This window comes from Gigantopelta aegis, chromosome 2 (assembly GCF_016097555.1).
Source record: "Gigantopelta aegis isolate Gae_Host chromosome 2, Gae_host_genome, whole genome shotgun sequence".
Classification (NCBI taxonomy): domain Eukaryota; kingdom Metazoa; phylum Mollusca; class Gastropoda; order Neomphalida; family Peltospiridae; genus Gigantopelta; species Gigantopelta aegis.
In genome coordinates this window covers 31588274-31605441 of record NC_054700.1, presented here as the reverse complement: position 1 = coordinate 31605441, position 17168 = coordinate 31588274, and the positions used below count along the sequence as shown (strand labels likewise).

Sequence of the window (17168 nt, the reverse complement as noted above, 5' to 3'; positions counted from 1 at the left end):
CATCATCATGACCACTGTTATAATCATTATCATCATCATCACTGTTATCATCATCATCATCACTGTTATAATCATCATCATCATCATCACCACTGTTATAATAATAATCATCAGCAGCAGCACTAGCTGTTATCATCATCAGTTATAATCATCATCATCTCATCACTGTTATCATCATCATCATCATCACTTATCATCATCATCATCATCATCATCACTGTTATCATCATCATCATCTCATCACTGTTATAATCATCATCATCATGACCACTGTTATAATCATTATCATCATCATCACCACCATTATCATCATCACTGTTATCATCATCATCATCACTGTTATAATAATAATAATCATCATCATCATCATCACTGTTATAACCATCATCATCTCATCACTGTTATCGTCATCATCATCACTGTTATCATCATCATCATCATCATCACTGTTATAATAATCATCATCAGCAGCAGCACTAGCTGTTATCATCATCATCATCATCATGACCACTGTTATAATCATCATCATCTCATCACTGTTATCGTCATCATCATCACTGTTATCATCATCATCATCATCACTCTTATAATAATCAGCAGCAGCAGCAGCACTAGCTGTCATCATCATCATCATCATGACCACTGTTATAATCATTATCATCATCATCACTGTTATCATCATCATCATCACTGTTATAATCATCATCATCATCATCAAATCACCACTGTTATAATAATAATCATCAGCAACAGCACTAGCTGTTATCATCATCATCATCATCATGACCACTGTTATAATCATTATCATTATCATCACCATTATGATCATCACTGTTATCGTCACCATCATCACTGTTATCATCATTATCATCATCATCATCATCACTGTTATCATCATCATCATCACTGGTATCATCTTGATCATCACCATTATCATCATCACTATCATCATAATCATCATCATCTTTTTCTTCTTTTTTTACACTGAAATATTATTTACGTTGCACACAATTTACATATGTATCATGTGACAAACACAACAACATAGAGACGGTTATGTGAGTACTAGATTTAGAGAGTACTTTCCGTTGACAAACACAACAACATAGAGACGGTTATGTGAGTACTAGATTTAGAGAGTACTTTCCCTTCACAAACACAACAACATAGAGACGGTTATGTGAGTACTAGATTTAGAGAGTACTTCCCCTTGACAAACACAACAACATAGAGACGGTTATGTGAGTACTAGATTTAGAGAGTACTTTCCCTTGACAAACACAACAACATAGAGACGGTTATGTGAGTACTAGATTTAGAGAGTACTTTCCCTTGACAAACACAACAACATAGAGACGGTTATGTGAGTACTAGATTTAGAGAGTACTTTCCGCTGACAAACACAACAACATAGAGACGGTTATGTGAGTACTAGATTTAGAGAGTACTTTCCCTTGACAAACACAACAACATAGAGACGGTTATGTGAGTACTAGATTTAGAAAGTACTTTCCTTTGACAAACACAACAACATAGAGACGGTTATGTGAGTACTAGATTTAGGGTGTACTTTCCCTTGACAAACACAACAACATAGAGACGGTTATGTGAGTACTAGATTTAGACAGTACTTTCCTCTAACAAACACAACAACATAGAGACGGTTATGTGAGTACTAGATTTAGAGAGTACTTTCCCTTGACAAACACAACAACATAGAGACGATTATGTGAGTACTAGATTTAGAGAGTACTTTCCCTTGACAAACACAACAACATAGAGACGGTTATGTGAGTACTAGATTTAGAGAGTACTTTCCGTTGACAAACACACCAACATAGAGACGGTTATGTGAGTACTAGATTTAGGGTGTACTTTCCCTTGACAAACACAACAACATAGAGACGGTTGCCGCATGCATGTTTTCATTTGTGAAAGCATGCGCAAGCTTGCTGCGTGCATATCTTCAACTGTGCAAGCTTCTCGCAAGCATGTTTTCATTTTTGCTAACTTGCTGCAAGCATATCTTCAAATGTGCAAGCTTCCCGCAAGCATGTTTTCATTTTGCAAGCTTGCTGCATGCATTTTTTCAACTGTGCAAGCTTCCCGCAAGCATGTTTTCATTTTTGCAAGCTTGCTGCATGTATATCTTCAACTGTGAAAGCATGTCTACACTTGTGGAGAAAAAGCTAAGTCCAAATAATTTTCATGGTTATTTGTTTTTTAATTCATAACGTCTCATATGATTTATCAAATTCAGTGGGAACAGTGGCTAAACAACCAAACATACATGTAACAGATTTAGATAGTATTTACAATAAAAATTAAAACAAAATTAATATTAATACATACGAATGATAATACAATATGGTTAAAACAGAATCATCTTGTAATGATTGGATTTTCAATTGGCCCCAAAATTAATAACATATGCATGGCCATGAGAGGATGTCATGGGCTATGTTTGGTTGAAATTAGCCTGGTGGAATTTGAGAAGATGTTGAAAATGTCTGAGCCAATCAGAGGCCAGGGTGGCCATCTTGGATTTTGAATCAGCCACAAAAATAACAACACTTAGTAAGTCATGAGAGAATCATTTGGACTAAGTTTGATTGAAACCTGCCTGGTAGACCTTGAGAAGAAGAAAAAAAATGTCTCTGTCAATCAGAGGCCAGGGCAGCTATCTTGATTTTAAATTTGCCCGAAAAATAACAAACTTGGTCAGGCCTTGAGAGGATCATTAGGAATACATATTCAGAGGCCAGGGCGGCCATCTTGGAATTTTTATTGGCCTGAAAAATAGCAACACTTGGTCAGGTCTATAAGAGGATCATTTGGACCAAGTTTGGTTGAATACTGTTTGATGGAAAAGAAGAAAAAAGAAAACAAGAAAAAACAAACAAATGACTTTACACCACAGTGTGTGGATCGCCAGATAGTGGAGGAATATAACCTAAAACAAGAAGAAGAAGAAGAATATAGGACCAGGAGCTTTTTAGGATATACGTTTAGTCAAGACTATCCCACATACATGGAACATGTCTATCAGACAGGTAAACTAATTTTGTAGCCTAAGTATCTGACAACATTTAGCACCTATTTTTTTTTTTTTTTTAACTGTTCATGTTTTTCACTTTAAAACCATTGTTGTTTTTTTAAAGAATTATACAAGATGCAAGATGGCTGCCACTGATGATGGCGCAAGCTTGTAGGTAGATCGTCACAAGCTTGCAGGAAGCTCGTCGCAAGCTTGCAGAAAGCTTCTTGCAAGCTTGCAGGAAGCTCATCGCAAGGTTCCGGGAAGCTCGTCGCAAGCGTGCGGGAAGCTCGTCGCAAGCGTGCGGGAAGCTCGTCGCAAGCGTGCGGGTAGCTCATCACAAGCTTGCGGGAAGCTCGTCGCAAGGTTGCAGCAAGGTTGTAAAAAGGTTCCAAATACTAGTTTAAACTGAACAAGCTTGCGGGAAGCTCGTTGTAAGCGTGCGGGAAGCTCGTCGCAAGCGTGCGGGAAGCTAGTCGCAAGCGTGCGGGAAGCTTGTCGCAAGGTTGTAAAAAGGTTCCAAATACTAGCTCGAAACGCGGTAGTTACTATCGTGTAAAATATGCTTGTACAACCTTGTCGCAAGGTAGTTACCAGCTATTTATTAAGCTTGCAATTTTCGTTTGGGTTGACAAACACAACAACATAGAGACGGTTATGTCAGTCCTAGATTTAGAGAGTACTTTCCTTTGACAAACACAACAACATAGAGACGGTTATTTTAGTACTAGATTTAGAGAGTACTTTCCTTTGACAAACACAACAACATAGAGACGGTTATGTCAGTCCTAGATTTAGAGAGTACTTTCCTTTGACAAACACAACAACATAGAGACGGTTATGTCAGTCCTAGATTTAGAGAGTACTTTCCTTTGACAAACACAACAACATAGAGACGGTTATGTTAGTACTAGATTTAGAGAGTACTTTCCTTTGACAAACACAACAACATAGAGACGGTTATGTCAGTCCTAGATTTAGAGAGTACTTTCCTTTGACAAACACAACAACATAGAGACGGTTATGTCAGTACTAGATTTAGAGAGTATTTTCCTTTGACAAACACAACAACATAGAGACGGTTATGTCAGTCCTAGATTTAGAGAGTATTTTCCTTTGACAAACACAACAACATAGAGACGGTTATGTCAGTCCTAGATTTAGAGAGTATTTTCCTTTGACAAACACAACAACATAGAGACGGTTATGTCAGTCCTAGATTTAGAGAGTATTTTCCTTTGACAAACACAACAACATAGAGACGGTTATGTCAGTACTAGATTTAGGGTGTACTTTCCTTTGACAAACACAACAACATAGAGACGGTTATGTCAGTACTAGATTTAGGGTGTACTTTCCTTTGACAAACACAACAACATAGAGACGGTTATGTCAGTACTAGATTTAGGGTGTACTTTCCCTTGACAAACACAACAACATAGAGACGGTTATGTTAGTACTAGATTTAGAGAGTACTTTCCGCTGACAAACACAACAACATAGAGACGGTTATGTTAGTACTAGATTTAGAGAGTACTTTCCTTTGACAAACACAACAACATAGAGACGGTTATGTTAGTACTAGATTTAGGGTGTACTTTCCGCTGACAAACACAACAACATAGAGACGGTTATGTGAGTACTAGATTTAGAGAGTACTTTCCTCTAACAAACACAACAACATAGAGACGGTTATGTCAGTACTAGATTTAGAGAGTACTTTCCGCTGACAAACACAACAACATAGAGACGGTTATGTCAGTACTAGATTTAGAGAGTACTTTCCTTTGACAAACACAACAAGATAGAGACGGTTATGTTAGTACTAGATTTAGGGTGTACTTTCCGCTGACAAACACAACAACATAGAGACGGTTATGTTAGTACTAGATTTAGAGAGTACTTTCCTTTGACAAACACAACAACATAGAGACGGTTATGTTAGTACTAGATTTAGAGAGTACCTTCCTTTGACAACTACCTTGCCAAAATATCAACATAGGTTGACCAACAAAAAATTCAATTAGATATTGGCGTGAGGCTTGTGCGTTGTGTGTGTGGAGGGGGGGGGGGGGAGCGGGTGCGGAACTTCATGTCACTCCATAGATCCGCATCTGTTAACAAAATGCATAATGTATGTTGCATAAGGTTTACAATATTCGTTTATAATCTATCTGCAGGGGCGTAGACTGGGAAGAGTTCGGACGAACCCCCCCCCCCATCCCCATCACCCTACCCCCCCCCCCCCGAGACTAAAATAATGTGTAGGCCTAGAGTGTAATATTAAACAATTATACATGTCCAGAATTTTTGACAAAAGCGTCCGCTAGGTTCATATTGGAACACACACCCCCCCCCCCCCCCACACACACACACACACACACACACATACACACCCGGACCATCCACCCATCCATCTGTTTATTTATTTATTTATTTATTTATTTATAATTCTATATTTCAGAACGGTCCAATGTTCCCATTATTCTGGTAGGAAACAAACTCGACCTCGGCGATTCTCGAGAAGTGTCCACGGAGGCGGCGGCCAATATCGCCATGGACGAAATCGCGTGTTCCCACATCGAGGCTAGTGCCAAGTGCAACCTGAACGTCAAGTGTTTGTTCCAGCTCTTGCTGTTGGCCAATCTAAAAAAGGACATGGATGCGTCTTCTCCGAACAGCATTCGGCGTCAAAATAGCTGCCCCGAGTACATCAGCAGAAGACGTTCTGAGGTGACTGTCCGCCGAACTTTCAGTTCAAGCTCGTGCACGAGTTTCAAAAAGAAACACATGAATGAACATGATACTTTGGAAGAGGAGGATTCATCCAAGTGTGTAATAATGTGATGACGTCATAAACTTGAGAAATTGGAAGCGATAGATACACCCAAATGTGTGATAATGTGATGATATCATAAACGTGAGACGTTGAAAGAGATAGATGCACCGAACTGTGTAATAATGTGATGACGTCATAAACTTGAGAAGTTGGAAGAGATAGATGATAATTTGATGGCGTCATGAACTTGACAAGTTGGAAGAGAAGATGCACCCAAATGTATTGGAAGAGATAGATCCATCGAAATGTATAACTATATGGTGACGTCATGAACATGAGAAGTGGAATCCATCCAAATGTGTCAATGTATGATGACGTCATTATGTATGCTAATGTTACGTAATTATTGCAAGCCGTGATATAAACAGTCTATTCAATAGGTGTGACCATGTGATTACGATATGTGTTTCTTGTATTACCGCACTTCATATGGCATAGAACAAAATCTATAACCATGGCGTTGTAATGTATATCATGACGCTTTATCCAGCAATTACTGTATACATACAAGATATGATGACTAGATAAATCTCTATATTGTTGGTCACTGACCAAAAATATAGGTCACGTGACATAAGTCCGACTCGACTCGAGTATTTCAGAGTAGATTTTCAATAAACATACTCTTTAAATCATTTGTTGAAGTACAGTGAATACAAATAACATTTAGTTTTGCGATAACAATACAAAACTTGTATATTTATTTATGAATTAGAGTTTAGAAACGCTTTTTTATTATGACAGAATGTAGCTAGCGTCTTACAAATAATGACGTCATGTATCTTGTCTTCGGCGCTCGCGTTTGATGAGTTGCGTCGACATGGAATTTCGATTCCCCCCCCCCCCCCCTCGCTAAAAATGCTGACTATGGGCCTTATTTTCTTGTTTAGAATATCAGTGTCTGTGTATCCATTGTTTCTGAGGTCGTTCTAATGTTTGTAGTAGTTAAAACTTAATTTTTAGTTCCTAATATATATATATATTTTATTTTTTTTATTTTTTTTTTTTTTTTTTTTTTTTTTTTTTTTTTCGTGCGAACGAAATTATTAGGAGGTAAAATTTAATATAATCTTCTAAAAATATCCCGCCGCTCAGAAACGCCTTGTACATACAGACACTGATCAACTACAAACAGGAAAATACATCTCATATATAATTACAAACGTGTTATAACGACAGCAAACCCAGAACAGTATCTTTAAAACCAGGTTTCCATAACACTCTTTAAAAGCATATTGTCACAGACCACTGACCTATATAATGGACTAACAAAGTATTATCTGAACAAAAATAATTTGATTTGTCCCTAAATGTACTTTATTCAACCATCTTCATAACCACCATACTGTATTTATTAATGATATTTTGTAAAAAAAAAAAATTGAATTATGGCAGTGGTCCATAATTAAAAAACTAAAATTGCCGAGAGGGTTGACATGGATTTCACTCCATCATGGTTCAGTTAAGGTGATGCAATAGCTAGATTTGGTTTCCAACACTTAATGTAATTTTTAATTATTATCCATTTTTAGAGAAATAAGGTCCTTAAATCTGTGACAGTATGCCTTTAACGGACGCAGATTGATCATTGTAGATGCGCTGCGACAGATCTACAAAACGGAACATGTTTCTTTTCCTCGATCTGCGACTGTGTTCCCATACAATTGTTCTTTGGTTTGCGTCAATTGCGTCAATTAAACCCAGGTTTAAATTTAGCACACTGTAATGAAATGATCCTAGTCAGTTCTGCAAAAAGGAAATGGATCACTTCAATTTGTTTTGGTGTAACCCATAAATGGTTTACGTAAATGTATACTTCTCAGAGGTCTGTATTTAAAAGTGATCAGTATATCAGTATAATTTACTAATAGACGTTAATATACACAAACACATAGGGACATACACACACACGAACGGAAGCACGCTTACATGAACACACAAAACATATACTATGTTTAATATATTACGTGTATCTGTACGTTTCCTGTGGCAAAAGTTTGATACTATTTAATACATTTTGAAATGTCTGTGGAGAACTTTAAAATAAGTATTTGAAGAAGAATTTGTTTTGACATAATTCCTGAGTGTGGAGAGTATAGTAAAGATGTTTTTTAATTTATATATTATATAATACGTGAAAGCTTTAGAAATAATTAAATGTTTTATATTTTGTTACTACATGCACTATAAGTATTAATGCATTACATTTAAAAATGCTTATTTAATACGCAGTTATTATCGATATGTTATGTAAACTTAACAAGCTTATTTATGGAAAATATGTTTTAAAATTTTAGTGAAATGTTTTATACTTTGTTGATATATGGATTATTAATACGTTATGTTTAAAATGCTCATTTAAGCTTTCATGGTGTTTCAATAAAAGCATACAGTGTTTCACGTTTGTTGATCTATTCAGACGCGTGTGCAGATGAGGGTGGGGTTTTAGAGTAGAAACCTCACCTTGTTCAAAGCGAATTTTCTTTTTAAAATATATTTTCTGGTGGGGGGCATGATCAGAACCCCTTAGAAACTACACTCGCCATAGTCTAGACCCCCCACCTGTCATGCATACGAGCCTGTTGTTATCGTTGTCTATTTACTATTTATTTATATTTCTCATGGCTATTCGAGATTTGATCACCTGATAAACAAAAAAATGGAGTTTGTATCTAAATCGAGAAGTGGTGTGAAATTAACTTGTAATATGGACATTTTAGAAAACCACTTCTTATATTTACTAGTAGGAGATAATATAATTCTGTCACTGTTCAGTCTTTCTATGCGAAGTGGGTGGGGGAAGGGTTGTGTGTGTATATATATATATATATATATATATATATATATATATATATATATATATACACACATATATATATATATATATATATATATACACATATATATATATATATATATATATATATATATATATATATATATATATATATATATATACATATACATATATACCTATATACATATATATATATATATATATATATATATATATATATATATATATATATATATATATATACATATATTCATACAAGAAACACACACACACGCATATATATATATATATATATATATATATATATACATATATATATATATATATATATATATATATATATATATATATATATACATATATATATATATATATATATATATATATATATATATATATATATATATATATATATATATATATATATATGCGTGTGTGTGTGTGTGTGTTTCTTGTATGAATATGTTTGTGTTTGGTTGTTGTTGTTTTTTTTTTTTTTTTTTTGGGGGGGGGGTTGCCCCACGTCCCATTAAGTAACCTACGACTGGTATATCAAAGTCCGCTGTCCCAACTGTGAGAAAGTACATATCTGCTCTCACGAGTTCTACGACTTCTCGTTGTATAACCCATTAGTTGTTAAAGTTACAGTCTCTGGTTACCATATTATAACATCATGTACAAATATGAAATACAAGCTCAAATGCACTTTTAAAAAACTTGGGTGTGTTCGCTAGCAACGGAGATCGTCAAAACTATAAGCTCGATTCGTCGCCTGTGCCGCCATTGCTCGGCAAAGCACAAACGACAGCCTGTTGTCAGTTTCAGTTAACACGTGCGTTTGCGGATTTGAAATTGTAGGGGTCGTCTCAAAAAATGAAATGAGAAATCTTGCGCTGTACGGTACTACTAAACGGTACTAGTCTTTCTTTGATCTTGCCAACGTATTATCGACAATCGTACCTTCCTATTTCAGAATTAATATTTTATAAAGTGTTAGTAGAACTTTCGAAGTTTAGTTTGTGTAACACATTGAGCATGTATATATATTTTTATATAAAATATACTAAAGCAGACGTGGGCGTATGACCCGGGGGGGGGGGGGTAGGGGGCAAATTCGGGCAAAACAGTGGGGAAAATTCGGGCAGTTTTTACCTGGGGAAAATTTTGGGCAAATCAACCCCTCCAGCCCCCCTAAATCATACGACCATGAAAGCAGACATTGGACGTTTTCACTTCTTAATTTTACGAGTGTTATAATCAACAAATTCAAATAAATATTATTTCGTATGGAAAAGGTAAAGTTAGTTTGTTTTGTTTAACGACATAAATGTTAGAGCATATTGATTTATTAATCATCGGCTATTGGATGTCAAACATTGGTAATTTTGACATAAAATCTTAGAGAGGAAACGGGTATATGTGAAGTGTGTGTGTGTGTGTGGCGGGGGGGGGGGGGTATTGGGGGTCGAAACACTTACCTGCCAAAGCTAAACAAAATTGAAATACATTTTTTGGGGGAGCATGACGTCATATAAACTTCGCACAGCACAGTCTGTAACCCCCAACCCCGCTAAAAATCCCTGAGTTGGATAACTACTGAACAAAAACATAGGCCACAATCTGTAGATGATATTTTATCAGTTAATATTTGGCATAATAGTGAAATAGTTATAAATCATAAACCATTTTTATATAAACATTATGCCCAAAAAGGTATAATCTTCATAAACGATTTAGTAGATGATTATGGAGAATTTTTAAAGTATGAACAATTTGCAGAAAAATATCATGTTAATTCAAATTTCATTAGCTATGCTTCACTAATAAATGCTGTGAAATCATTCATATCAACATTTAGTGATTTAAGGGACGATCGTTTCAAAAAAGTGAATAATCCAATTTTTCCTTTTAAGTTAAGACTTATTTTGAAAAGTAAACAGGGATGTACGGACATGTATTGCATACTCAACCATAAACACATAATCCCAAAAGCGCAGATAAAATATAGAAATCAAGGATTTAATTTTGACTCAAGTGATTGGGAACAATACTATGAATTACCTTTCCAAAGCATTAATGATGCAACTTTATTGTGGTTTCAGTATCGCATCCTACATCGGATTTTAGCAACAAACACTTTTCTATATATGATTCATTATGTAGATTCTAATAGGTGTATATTCTGTAATAACTTCCCAGAAACTCTACAACATCTTTTCTATGAATGCACTCTTTATACTTTATGGAAAGCTGTAGAAGACTGGGTTTTGTCCAAAACAGGAATTGTTGTCCATTTTGACAAACATATTGTTATGTTTGGTATTATTAACAAAAAGAACGTTAATATAATTAACTGGCTAATTATTAACATTAAATATTATATATACTGTACGAAAATGCAAGAAACAAAAATTAACTATCGCGTCCGTTCAAACGTGTTGCAAAACAAATTTGAAATTGAGAAATATATTTATTTAAAAAACTGCAACTATGAAAAGTTTAATAAAGAATGGGCTCAACCTTTTTATATAGTGAAAGAAAGAGAGAGAAAACCCATTGCACTTAGATAACGATCTACTCAAAGGTAAAACGTTTTGTAATTGCATGTTCATATAACATTCCAACACAGCCCCGACTGCTGTTCCTGTTATTATCATCAGTTTAATTCTGCTTCGTTACTCACTATCAACTTTAGGTTTTTCTTCTTCTTCTTCTTCTTTTTTTTATTTTAATTTTTTTTTTTTTAATTATTCTTGTTCTTCTTGTTTTCCTTCTTTTTCTTCTTCTTCTTCTCTCGTTGTTACCCTTTTTTCTTTTTCTTTTTTAAAAGTCCTGGACCATAAGACGTGCATAAAAGGAAGTACTATTTTATTTTGATTTGTACCTGCATATATCAGAATAGAATGTAATGTGAGTGCGTACGTGCGTGTATGCGTATGTATGTGTGTATGTTTGTATATATGTATGTATGTTTACACATGTATGAATATGAATTTTAAGATAAATTGTAAGGCGGTGTATCAGGGCTCTCCAACCCTGGCACTGTCTAATGGTCTGGGGACAATAATAAAAAAAAAAAAAAAAAAAAAAAAAAAAAAATCCCTGCACACGAGCCTTGGAAATCCGCTACATTTTTTTTAGCAATGGATCGTTTATATGCACCATCCCACAGACAGGATATCACATACCATGGCCTTTTATATACCAGTCATGGCGCACTGGCTGGAACGAGCCCGCCGATGAGAATCGATCCTAGACCGACCGCGCAGTTAAAAACCCACCGTTTTAGGTCTAAGTAATGAATAGAAATAACATATAGTCTTGATAAATGATATGTAAATCGAATACACTGACCTCTTCCTCTCCCCTTAGAGCGTTACATAATTATTGACACCCCCTTACATGTAACGCGTATACCAACCGATGGCCACTGTTAAAATTTCATGGCAAATCCCCCACCGACCCCTGGAAAGATGTACCATACCTCTATGGATATAAATATGTTTTGGAGATATGAGACGACCCCTCAATCAAGACAGTTAAAGCTGGCCATTGCGTTTGTAGTTGACCTAGATAATGTAGATATGTGAGCATTGCCAAACTACCGATATAGCGATGTGGTGGACCTTATATGTACCAAACAGAACTGGATCATCCATTCTAAATAGGGGCGAGACGTAAAGCGCTCGCTTGATGGGCGGTCGGTTTGGGATCGATCACCGTCGGTGGGCCCATTGGGTTATTTCTCGCTCCAGTGCACCACGACTGGTACATCAAAGGCCGTGGTATGTGCTATCCTGTCTATGGGATGGTGCATGTAAAAGATCCCTTGCTGCCAATCGAAAAGAGTAGCCCATGAGGGAGAGAGAAACAAACACACATATACACACATACACACGCACGCACGCACACACACACACACAGACACACACACATACACACACACACATATATACAGACACACACAAACACAGACACACACATACATCATACATAGCTACACAGGCAGACACAGACACACCACACACATACACAGACACACACATACACCGACACACCGACACACACACACACACACAAATATAGAGACACACACACACACACATACACACATATACACATACACACACACCGACACACACACATACACAGACACACATACACACACACACACACATACACACACATACATACACACACATACACACACACACATATATATACACACACACAGACACACACAGACAGACACACACATATATACACACACACACATATACACACACACAGACACACACACACATACACAAACACAGCCACACACATATACAAACACACACATATACACACACATATATATACACACACATACACACACATATACACACAGACACACACACATACACACACACACATATACACACACACATATATACACACACACATATACACACATACACACACATACACACACAGACACACACATATATATATACATACACACACACACACAGAGAGAGACACACATATACACACATACACACGCACACAGACACACACACAAACAAACACAAACAAAAACGCAGCCACACACATACACAAACATAGACACACACACAGACACACACACATACACAAACACACATACACACGACCACACACACACATATACACACACACAAACACAGACACACATACACAGCCACACACACATACACACACACACACACAAAGAGAGAGACACACACAGACACACACACAGACAGACACACACACACACATAGACACACACACAGACACACACACACAGAGACACACACACAGACACACACAGACACACACACACACACACAGACACACACACACAGAGACACACACACACACACACACACACACAGACACAGACACACACACAGACACACACACACACACAGACACACACACACACACACAGACACACACACACAGAGACACACACACACACACACACAGACACACACACACAGACACACACACACACACACACACACACACACACACACACAGACACACACACACACAGACACACACACACATATATAAATGAGAGATCACCATTGTTTGTCTCCAATATACATTAATGTTGTATACATTAATATTGTAGATTACTTTTGAGACGTGTGATTCGTTGCTCCACGGCAATGAACAAAACAACTTTGTCCAGCTTTTCATCGCGTGCCTGTGTGCCGCGATTTTACATGGACTCAGTCTTATGAGTTTATTTTGGAGACTGAAATGTGTTTTTTTTAAAGAATTGGATTATATTACATTAAAAATGCATAACTACGAATGTTTTTCTACTTGTTTTGAAATATGTATACAGTGGATCAATGTTTGTATTTAGCGGACAACTATTTTATTTTATTTGTCATTAATATTTCAATAAATAATATAATATATGTGATAAATAACAACCATAAACTGTGGTTATTTTCACAACGGTCCCATTTGTCACACTCACCAGCTGATGTGTATTTTTGTTCTGGGGTGTCGTTAAATATTCGCGGCGGGTCGTAGCCCAGTGGTAAAAGCGTTCGCTTGATGCGCGGTCGGTCTGGGATCGATCTCCGTCGGTGGGCCCGTTGGGCTATTTCTCTCTCCAGCCAGTGCACCACAACTGGTATATCAAAGGCCGTGGTATGTATTATCCTGTCTGTGGGATGATGCATATAAAATGCATTCTGCTAATCGAAGTGGTGACAGCGGGTTTCCTCTCTCAATATATGTGCAGTCCTTAATCATATGTCCGATACGGTATAACCGTAAATAAAATGTGTTGAGTGCGTCGTTAAATAAAACATTTCCTTCCTTCCTTCCTTCGTTAAGCATTCATTCATTCATTCATACAACGGTCTCTGTTGAATACCGCCTCCCCAAGAGCAGTTTTAACGACTCTATGGGTATGTGTAAGACCACTACAGTGTCTTCTCACTCACTCATTCACTCACTCACTCACTCACTCACTCACTCACTCACTCACTCACTCACTCACTACTAACCTACTGTACAGATAGCTGAGTGGTGTGTCCAGGATAGCGTGCATAAACCTTAATTGGATATAAGCAGGAAAATAAGTTAAAATGAATTAATGAACAGTGCGGCGTTTAACCGAAATCCTTTAATGCGACGCCTCAAGATCCGAGTGCTTCTTAAGAGACTGTCACGGGGATTCTATAATACCCGTAACTGAATAAAACACGATTGTCCAAATATCTCTCCTAACTGTATATCTATTAGATCTCTCTGTAACGGGCGGTTATACCCTAATGTGGCTCGTCTAGGTATGATCAGAGATACGATCTTATATAAAGTATATATTATTATAGCACGTTTAGTTCACTAGAAAACACAACAAAAACACAATACACTTTGGAATCTGTATTAACCTACGCTGACAAATGTACTGCCGCAGTAGTTAATTAATAACAACAATAATAACAACCCAGAACTGATCACTTAATTAGTTAATCTCTAGGTGTCTAGTTTACACAATATGCTAATCACTTCACCGTGACACAACACTCACACGTGTGATAATTGAGAAACGCTAACACACACACGTGCGATAATGGAGAAACGCTTCCAGGGGAACTTAATTAATAAAGGAATTACAACACTATTCCTAACTGGTTAATTTTTAATTAACCCTAACTACTCATTCAATAACCTTGTAATACAGAATTAATACTGGTACCTATCACAATAAAGACAATAACCTACAGTTTACATAGGTCCTCTAGGATGACTGGCTAAGCTTTATATTATCAAATACTCGTATAATGTTAGAACAATAAGTCTACGATTTACTTCGTCAGATGACCGAAGACACTGTCTAAAGAATATTGGTATAATACAGTATTAAAATATTTAAAGTCACATCAATCACATCAAGGTTATACAACAGAGCAGAAATAATATATTTACCAAAATCCAAACGGACTAACGTTCCCGGGAAGCCTTCCTTTTTGGTTCTCTCCGATATCTCTAAAATCCTAGCTATTTATTATAAAATCGAATATCGCCTGGGGGTACATCGCGGCACCGAATCTTATCATGTGGATTTCCACCTCTCCCAGAGTCGGTATATTTTTCTCTGATCGTCAGACTGGATGTCGCCATTCGCAAAATCACGGTTGTAAAAACCGCACTCGCAGAGGTATTACGTAACTACTGGCCACATGGCCTCCACAGCTGGACTAAGTGCATATTGGAATGCACGATCGCGCGAAGGTATTACGTAACAAATTGCCCATCTGGGCTAAGTGCATTCGGAACTGCACACGGCCTTCTAAAACAATTAATATCGCCACAGGCGAAAAGAAATTAAGAGCATGTACCGTCACAGAGACTAACCGATTAAAGGGTAATGTTTCAGGCACGTGGACAAGGGGAGGGTTTCTGGGGTCGAAACTCCTCCTTGCTCAAGCAGATAACCTTTTTTTTCAATATATTTTCCAGGGGAGCATAACTCGACCCACGACCTAACTTCGCTCGCCACACTCTAGACACCCACCCACTCCCACCCCCCCCCCCCTAAATTCCTGCATACGTGCTCGTCAATCTGCTATTCTTGCCCGAGACACTCGTATTGTGTGGTGTCACCTTTAGTTGTATACAACCAACTGAAAATGACCATAATAAATTATGCCAGACAGTCAAGTCTAATGTAAACTCCAACTCCAAACAACTTTAACTTGTCCACATCCAGTCATGGTCAGTGGTTTGTCCAGAACAGGGAAGCAAACTGTTTGAAAGTTATTTTCGTGCTTATATCCCATTAAAGTTTGTTTTGTTTAACGACCCCTGGTTATTTTGGTCTGTTTATCTAAAGAAAGAAAGAAATATTTTATTTAACGACGCACTCAACACATTTTATTTACGGTTATATGGCGTCAAACATATGGTTAAGAACCACACAGATATTGAGAAAGGAAACTCGCTTTCGCCACTTCATGGGCTACTCTTTTCGATTAGCAGCAAGGGATCTTTTATATGCACAATCCCACAGACAGGGTAGTACATACCACGGCCTTTGATATGCCAGTCGTGGTATATAAAATTAATGGAATTTTTTTAGCAGGTTTCCTCTCTAAGACTGTCAGAAGGACCAAATCCTTGATCGATGATAAATACATCAATGTGCTCTACTGGTGTCGTTATGCAAAACAAACTTTAACTTTTTGTCACACTAAAACGTCTGGTGTGGCATGGTTAAAACGAATGTTGTGGACGTTATTTGTTGTTTTTAAACAGTGATGGACTTGTGTGACGATTTGAAGCAAACAACTGAGCTCAAGTGCGCAGGAAAATAGCTTTCTGACTAGTGATGTAACAATACATCGAACTATCGATATGTTGACAAATGCCACAGTGTTTCTTGTCCAAAAAAGTGCTAACTGGCAAATAAATGTCTGCAATTTTTATTTCACTATGTCAAGTAGCCTAGCTTGTTCTTG

General features: G+C 36.9%; 1 protein-coding gene across 1 annotated transcript in view; it reads left to right on the top strand.

Annotated features, from left to right (window-relative positions):
* LOC121383738 (ras-related protein Rap-1b-like) overlaps positions 1-6500 on the top strand; it is a 34403-nt gene extending 27903 nt beyond the window's left edge. The window contains exon 4 of the mRNA XM_041513837.1: positions 5502-6500. Coding sequence (XP_041369771.1) covers positions 5502-5884 — 383 coding nt within the window. The 3' untranslated portion in view covers positions 5885-6500. The remainder of the gene's footprint in view (positions 1-5501) is intronic.
* The last annotated feature ends 10668 nt before the right edge of the window (positions 6501-17168 follow it).